The following is an 8,144-nucleotide window of genomic DNA, read 5'->3' as shown; positions in this document are numbered from 1 at the left end:
GGCGATATGGGCCCAGGCCTGCTATGTGTCGTTACAGATCACTTAGATTAAACTACAGGTGCTTGTGACACAACAATCGGCCAATGGGAAGCCACGTGACTTCTTCAGCATCTTGCGAGTTTAAAACCGTGTTAAACTCTAAAGAGCAGCTAAGATAACGACAACAATTGCCCCAATGTTACTGCGGAATGAAAACTTTGCATGTCCAATTTTAGTATATTGATTTTATGCAGTTAAGAGCTACCTTTCTGAACAACCTTTTTGCCTTATTCAGCTAAATTGATAAAAAATGTTTTTCTTTCTGAATATTTGCTTTTGGAGACATGTAGTTTTCATTCAACAGTAACACAGAAGTGAACCCCAGTGAAAGACGAAAGTACCTTAGTCTAGTCCAATAATCTGCATGATGACACCACATCATGGTCACACCTGTTCCTCAACAACGTGCCCAAAAAAGTTTCCCTTTTTATCCCTGTGTCAGTTTCTGTCCACTCACTTTCTCCATCACAGATACAGAGAACAAGACAGAGTGAGAGAATTGAGAGAGTTTGACATTAATTCTATTCATTATTCTAATAATCTTCTTCCACAGGAAGAGATAAAAGAGGTAATATGCATAATATGAAATGCCCCGATAAAATAAAAATTAATCTTAAAATTAAAATTAAAAAGCCAAACTTGGAACATCATGAATTTTGATGAATGATCAGCAGATTAATGACAGTAGTCTCAGCATATTCAGTCATACTGATAGTCTGTTAATCAGTAAGAAAAAAAAACCTGACAACTGTTCCATTTGTTTGTAAAAGTAGAGATGATGTAGGATGTATCAGGTTAAAAGACATAGAAAAATACATGACATTTTTTTTACTTAAATTAATGTCCTCTGGAACATCAAACTTGCATATGCGTCATTGAAGTTGCCCATAAACTGACAACTGAAACAACCCCACCTGCGATGAGCAAGAGTGGCACTGATGTGTTAACGTTGTTTATCAGTCTAAAGATATTTAAAGTGCAGTCAGCCATCTAATAGCAACCTAGTGTGTCAAAGATGAACACCTGCAGCAAGAGCTGCTTTCGCAGGAAATCAGAGCCCCCTTAGGTTCTCTGTTAACCCCAACACTGATGTTAAAGGGACTTGGCAAGACAACATCCAGCATTTTGCACGTACGGTGTTTTGGTTGAATACCTTCGCTGCTGGATTGGGGTAAATGGAGACCTGAGAACCGGTGTTCTGTGCTCACTGTGCTCACACAGGTTGGTTCCCCCAAGACTACATTTCAAAGTCTGCAGAGAAGGGGACGGTTCAGAGGATGAGGGAGTGATGCGGCGCCGTGCCGTAGGTGCAGGTCTGTGGTCTGGGGGGCCAGTCCAGGTCATCCTGCAGCTCCTGGGCGAGCTGGATGAAGCGAGTCTGAGGGGTCTTCCTGTTCCGACAAAACGTCCAAGCAAGGAACCTGGACCCCCACTGGTCATTACTTAGCTGGAGACAGCAAGAAAACAAACAAAAAGGACTGTAGACACATATTTTCAGGGACTTGCACCACAACAAGAAAATGAAAGAAGGGTTCCAGACTACTGTTGGCACATTCAAAGATGAAGGAACAATATAACCATCTGATCATAACATGCTCACTGTTCTTCAAGGTTGCAAACTAAAAAGTTAAATCAAATTAAAAAGTAGAGTATAATAACTAGTGAAAGCACACAACATCATGGCATTCATTTGAAAAAATCACACCATACTTTCAGCAGTATTCTTTGCTATTCAACTGTTTTCCCAACTCAACCTAGCACAAAGGCAAATATGCAACAGGGAAACCTAACCTCGACCGAAGACACATGCACGTGCCTTTCACATGCAAAAAGCTGCCTAAGAACGTGAATACTGATTGAAGCTGAGATGTATTAAATCAACAAATAGATTCATGGAAATGAAGCAAAACCAGGCAAAAGATGAGCTCAGGGTGCCAACCTGAGTGTTCTGGGCAGCAGGGACCGCCCCATCCTTTCCCAGCTTGTCTTCGTCGAATACAAACCTCCATAAGATGACGTCAAGGACCAAAGTCTACGGAATATTGCAGTTGGCAGGAGGGAAACAAGATGGCTGCCGATCATACATAGCACAGGTGATTGTGTTATATACAGTAAGGCACTTAGAATTAGAAGAAAGCAATTAACGTTACACAATCAACAGGGAAATTGATTGGTCTAGATACTTTGATGTTTTTGATTTGGGTATTGTAAGAATCATTTCACGAGACAAAATCATTTGAAAACAATATAGTGGGAAATGTTAAAAACACATAGTGGTGCCAGAGAAAGTATTACAGCATTATGTGTTTCAGACCGAGGCCCTTTACCTCTAAGACAAATGACACGACTGCATTAACCACAATGATGATCACCATGGTGATTCGCCATTCATATGGAACACACACGATCTGCAACAGGAAACATTCATGTAATCAGAGCACCTTCAAGTCAACCTTGCAGTTTTTGTTACATGTGTAACAAATGTACAAAAAAAAAAAAATTTACATCAAATTCTGAGCACTAGGTGGAGGAGCATTGAGACATGGATGCTGGCTTCATTTTAAGGCTACAAGTTCATAAGGAACAATCTTCTAAGGCTCTACTGTCCAGTAATCAATGTGCTACCATTCTCCCCGAGATGGTAATGACAGATAAACTGATCGTAAGTGCTGTTCCTACCAGGGACATTATAAGATAGGAGACAAACCACTGAGGGAAAAATAAGGCGATTTTGTTACGCTAAACATGGTGGAACTGGAAGTCCAGGGGCCCGATGTGTAAAACCTTGCGTAGAATTTATACTAAAACATAATGTATGCACACAAAAAAATGTACCGGTATGTATGAATATATGTATGAAACCGTGCTCATGCAAGAGTCCACGTAACTTTTCTTTGTTTATCCAAATCAATGTGAAATTGATATATATATAAATATATACCCCCCCCCCCATAAATATATATATTTATTATATTATATTTATATTTTATATATATATAAAATAGGCCTAGGCAACATCCGGGTGTAGATTGACACAAAATGGCAAAAATAAGCAGCAAATCAGATGTATCAGATGTCAATTGGTATTTTTTGTCAGTTGGCAGAGGCTATAAGTGCGATGGGGTCGGAGAACCTGGCCTGGTCAATCATATCTGAAATGACATGGCTATCCCATACTATCCCATCCTGACCATTGTGTCAGTCCCCCCTGGGATGTCCCTGTTGCCTAGAAGCCCAGTGGGGTAAGCACTTGAGTCCTCGCAGCATTGCACTCTAAAGCTGGACCCTATTCAGAACTGAGTTTGATAAGCCATAGAACCAAAAACTTGACACTGTCTCTAAATAAACATAAACTTTTAATTCTGCCATTAGTAATATCCTCTGATTAGGCAAAAGCTGCAATTGTTACCTCCGCCAAGGAGGTTATGTTTTTGGTGTGGTGTGTTTGTCTGTTTGTTAGCAGGAATACGCAAAAACTACTGGCCCGATTTGTCATGAAAATTGGTAGAAGGATGTAGCATGGGCAAGGAAGAACCCATTACATTTTGGAGTGGATCCAAGTCATGGGGCAGATCCACAAATTATTGTTCACTTTCCTTAACAGTGAGAGAGGTCTGCATTCTCTTAGTGCCCTTCTAGTTAGACTTTGTATTGCATAGCATAGCATTAGCATAGCATGCATAGCTGCCTGGAGGCGTTTCCAAGAGAGCTGTCAAAGGGCATGACCTACATATCAGTACTTTGTTTACTACTCACCTCCAGAAAGTTGTCAATGGCTGACACCGGATATAGCATGATGAGGAAGAGGAATATGTACAGGCTAATACAGGACAACACAAAAGGCCCTGGAGAGGAAATACACATGAACGTGCAGTATTAATGATAACAATATATTCTACAGAAGACAGGCAAAAGCTTTCTTTTGTGTCTTTGAACACAAGTCAGATAGCAGTTTAAACAGCAGTCAGATGGAAGTGCACATGTGGATTTAAGGAACTACTGCATGGTTGCATGCAGTCATTTCTTAACAAAACAAACTTTGACTACATTCACTACTTCAGTGGAATGGTTCCAATAACAATGTCCAAGATCAGAAGCTGACAGCAAAATAAATCCATCCTACAAACCATGAATCCCTGAAGAGAAGATATGCTTACAGTTTTTGTAGCTGGACTGTCTGAAAGGCTTCCCTTTAGAGTAAATAATGGCCACCACCAAGTACTGGAAAGAGGAGATGTAGAAGAGGGTGGTGTTCTCGTAGTTCCTGATGTTCTTGTGGTCTGTAGGATGAGTTGTGTTTGGACTGATGGAGAGTCCTACTCGCGATGTATTACAAGCACTGGACAGATCATGCAGAGAGAGAGAGAGAGAAAAGGTGAGGGAATGTGAACAGATAAAAAGAAAGGCAATTGGGAATGTATGTTTCAGTACAACACTGTGGGTAAAACTGACTGAAAATATCTGAAATCAAATTAATAAAAGAACTTGTCTGCTTCCTACTTCATTCTGTTTCTATTCTATTTTGTCTCTTTATCCTCTGACACGACACTCATATTACCATCATCAAATAACTGCGTTTTAATAGACAATTTCTATCAACTGCCTTACAGGACACGGCATGCATGCACTTTATTACTGAGTTACTACCAGAGAGGCTTTACACCCTCAGAGCTGACTTAAGCTTAATGCAACACTTGCTCTATGTGCTGTAAGAGGCCAGGCCCACTTACTCTGAGAGAGGTGTCCATTTCTCGTACCAGCTCTGATGCTGCACCCAGACGAAGGCGAGGGCCTGGAAGCTGAGGCACACCATGATCTGGGTCAACACAGAGAAGAGCAACGGCCCTGACATGAGGCTGGAGGGGGGTCGCTGGGCCACCAGCTCCTTCCACGCAGGATTCAGGCTCACTGCATATACCACAACACACACAAGTATTATTAATGCATTAATACAAACACACACACACACAGACAGACAGACACACAGACAGACACAGAGACACACACACACAGACAGACACAGAGACACACACACACACAGACATACAGACACACATTATATATATATATCTATATACATATGGCTTTCCACCTAGAGACGGAATCATGAAAAAAAAAATTAAAAGTGCACAATTTCACATAAAAAGTAGATAACTAGAACTCAAAAGTCGTGCCGCTTTGCTTACTTGTAAATGCTATGATAAGAATGATGACCACATCAATGAAGAGGAACTGGAAGTCTCCAAGGTTGCTCAGGATCTAGCAGTGAGAAAGGAAGAGCTCACAAATTTAACGGTATAAAAAAAAAAAAAAACGTACAGATTTTATTCCAGGAAAGCTGTAGAAAGCCCAGTGTTTTCTATGTCTGGAGTGACCAGCACTTAGATGTTGTACTCACAAAGTAGAGTAGCGTGACACTGAGATACTGGATGATGCTGTAAAGGGCCATGAACTTAAACACACAGAAGGAAGTGATGAGAGCAGCACGGCCCTCCCTGGGGAAAGACAGGGTACATTTCACAAAACAGACTTAACATACATATTCTTATGACAGGTACATCTCATTCATGATTTTCTTGTAAAGATGACGATCCACAACATTAATAATTACATTTAAACATTCCCGCATTAGTTATACTATTCAACACGGAATGACTAGTAGAACGTGAAACAGGAGGCAAGTTAAGTTAAGATAAAGTGTAAAGCTGCTCATATGTAAAATTCTCATGTGAAATATTGAAATATGTGCATTCATATCAGTAATCTAACCATACCTGATGAGGGTGGGAACACATGAGATGTTGGGGGTAGTGGAGGTGAATGGCGAGGCGACAGAGGCTTCTAGTTCAGAGAGGGAGATCCCCCCATGGGCTCGCTTCAGGGCCTGAGGAAGGGGCATTGGGGGCAGAGTAGAACAACGGCAAGCACACAAGGTACACTTATTCTTTGAACAAACTGATTCATTGATTCTATTTTCTGATTAACAATGGTCATAATGAGCTAAATACATGGGGAAGGATTTATTTTTTTACATATCTTCCAAAAGCTCTAGGGGGCAGCTCATGCGATAATACACAAACAGTATTCTCTTCTCAAGACAATACAAAATGGAGTCAAATAATATTGAACAGGAACCCATTCTACATACAGTCAAGCCGGAGAGTCTGCACACCCCTTTCACCTTCTCCATGTTTTTTTTTTTTACGTTACAGACTTATACTACAATAGATTGAGTTCATTTTTTTGTCTCAAAATTCGACACAAAAATAGCCCATTATGACAAAGTGAAAACAGCCAACCCCAAAAGTGAGCTGAGATGCATTTGGTTTCCACTGATACTGCTTGAGCTGTTTCTACAACTCAATTGGAGTCCACCTGTGATAAATTCAATTGATTGGACATGATTGGGGATTGCCAACACCTGCCTATATAAGGTCCCACAGTTGACAGTGCATGTCATGTCATCAAACTCCAAGCCATGGGTTCAAAGGAATAATCTGCAGACCTCAGAAACAGGATTGTGTCAAGGCATAGATCTGGAGAAGGGTATGGAGAAATCTCTGCAACTTTACAGGTCCCAAAGAGCACGGTGGCCACCATCATTCGTAAATGGAAGAAGTAAAGGGGAGGACGGTCAAACCAAGGGTCACTCTGACAGAGTGGAGATAGGAGAACCTTTCAGAAGATCAACCATCCAGGCAGCACTCCAGCAATCAGGCCTTGATGGTAGAGTGGCCAGACGGAAGCCCCTCCTTAGTAAAAGGCACATCACAGCCCGCTTGGAGTTTGCCAAAAGGCACCTAGAGGACTCTCAAACCATGAGAGACAAATTCTCTGGTCTGATGAAACCAAAATGGAACTTTTGTGCCTGAATACCAAGCGTCACGTCTGGAGGAAACCAGGCACCGCTCAGCACCTGGCTAATACCATCCCTACAGTGAATTACTGCGGTGGCAGCATCATGATGTGGGGATGTTTTTCAGCAGCGGGAATGAGGCGACTAGTCCTGATAGAGGGAAAGATGAATGCAGCTAAGTACACAGAGATCCTTGAAGAAAACCTGCACCAGAGCGCTCTGGACCTCAGACTGGGGCGAAGGTTTACCTTCCATTATGACAACGACCTGAAGCAAACAGCCAAGAGAACAAAGGAGTGGCTTCGGAGAAAGTCTGTGCGTGTCCTTGAGTGGCCCAGCCAAAGCCCAGACCTAAATTCAACTGAACAACTGTGGAAAGAGCTGAAAATGGCTATGTACTGACGCTCCCCATCCAACCTGATGGAGCTTGCAAGGATATGCCAAAAATGTCCAGAAACAAGTGTGCCAGGCTCGTAGCTTCTTTCCCAGACGCCTCAAAGCTGTAATCACTGCCAAAGGTGCAGCAACCATTAGGCTTAGGGTGTGTACAGATATGGAACCCCCTAAATAACCTATTTTTGTCATTAAAATAACATTGCATATTTTCTAAAAAACTGTTTTCACTTTGTCATTATTGGTTATTGTGTGTAGATGTTTGAGGCAAAAATGAACTAAATCTATTGTAGTATAAGTCTGTAACGTAATAAAACGTGGAAATGTGATAGGGGTGTGCAGACTTCCCGGCTTGACTTTATGAGCGTAGATTTCAACAACAAAAGTTTTGAGATCCTCATTCAGCAGTTGGGGTAATGAAGTGTTTCTTGCTCAGGCATGTTCTAAGATGCATGTTTAAGAGGCTCTAGGGACAGGATTAGTGCTGACACTTACACCACAGTCATTTGCGCCATCTCCACACATGCCCACAAAGTAGCTGCAAAGATTGAAATGAAAAAAAAAACACAATTTAAAAACTATTTAGATTATAATGAGATACACAGGCCTTGATTGCTTGTGTGATACCATGCTTTGCACTTCTGCAAACTTCTTCTGTAGGGTGATAAGGTGTCCCGCTTTGTGTTGTACTGCACAGTATTTTGACCCTTTGTCCCGCATATTGATATAATGATATATATTTAATTGAATATTTGGTTTTTAATTTTACTTTTACCCGCCCAGCACATGAGCCGCTTATGCCACTGCACCATAGTTTTTACTCTATTTAATAGCACTACGACAAAAGCAGCAACCT

The 8,144-nt window shown here is 41.3% G+C and overlaps 1 protein-coding gene across 3 annotated transcripts; it reads right to left on the bottom strand.

Moving 5' to 3' along the window:
* Positions 1 to 794: 794 nt before the first annotated feature.
* LOC105899133 (polyamine-transporting ATPase 13A3-like) lies at positions 795 to 8,138 on the bottom strand. Of its 3 annotated transcripts, none has more exons than XM_042703047.1 (10): positions 7,784 to 8,138; positions 5,814 to 5,923; positions 5,438 to 5,534; positions 5,226 to 5,298; positions 4,770 to 4,947; positions 4,197 to 4,378; positions 3,796 to 3,884; positions 2,367 to 2,447; positions 1,979 to 2,071; positions 795 to 1,486 (listed from the first exon to the last, which is right to left on the bottom strand). In XM_042703047.1, the coding sequence occupies exons 1-10, from the start codon at positions 7,811 to 7,813 to the stop codon at positions 1,310 to 1,312; spliced, it is 1,110 nt and encodes a 369-aa protein (XP_042558981.1). In that variant the 5' UTR covers positions 7,814 to 8,138; the 3' UTR covers positions 795 to 1,309. The 3 variants fall into 3 exon arrangements, 2 of the variants coding, with proteins under 2 accessions (XP_042558981.1, XP_031416083.1); XR_006151536.1 differs by having other exon boundaries at positions 1,467 to 1,486; positions 1,979 to 2,110; XM_031560223.1 differs by lacking the exon at positions 1,979 to 2,071.
* Positions 8,139 to 8,144: the final 6 nt, after the last annotated feature.

This window comes from Clupea harengus, chromosome 22 (genome assembly GCF_900700415.2).
Source record: "Clupea harengus chromosome 22, Ch_v2.0.2, whole genome shotgun sequence".
NCBI classification, from domain to species: Eukaryota; Metazoa; Chordata; class Actinopteri; order Clupeiformes; family Clupeidae; genus Clupea; species Clupea harengus.
Note: the sequence above shows the minus strand (reverse complement) of the source record. Positions and strands in the feature narration are given on the sequence as shown.

Bases quoted from the DNA above. Each gene is read 5' to 3' on its own strand.
- LOC105899133 (XM_042703047.1), bottom strand. From the start codon at position 7,813: ATGTGTGGAGATGGCGCAAATGACTGTGGT. The intron at 4,379-4,769 runs GTAAGTGGGCCT...TGATCTGTCCAG, and splicing joins AAATGGACACCTCTCTCAGA to TGCTTGTAATACATCGCGAG. The intron at 3,885-4,196 runs GTAAGCATATCT...TTTCCTCTCCAG, and splicing joins ACAGTCCAGCTACAAAAACT to GGCCTTTTGTGTTGTCCTGT.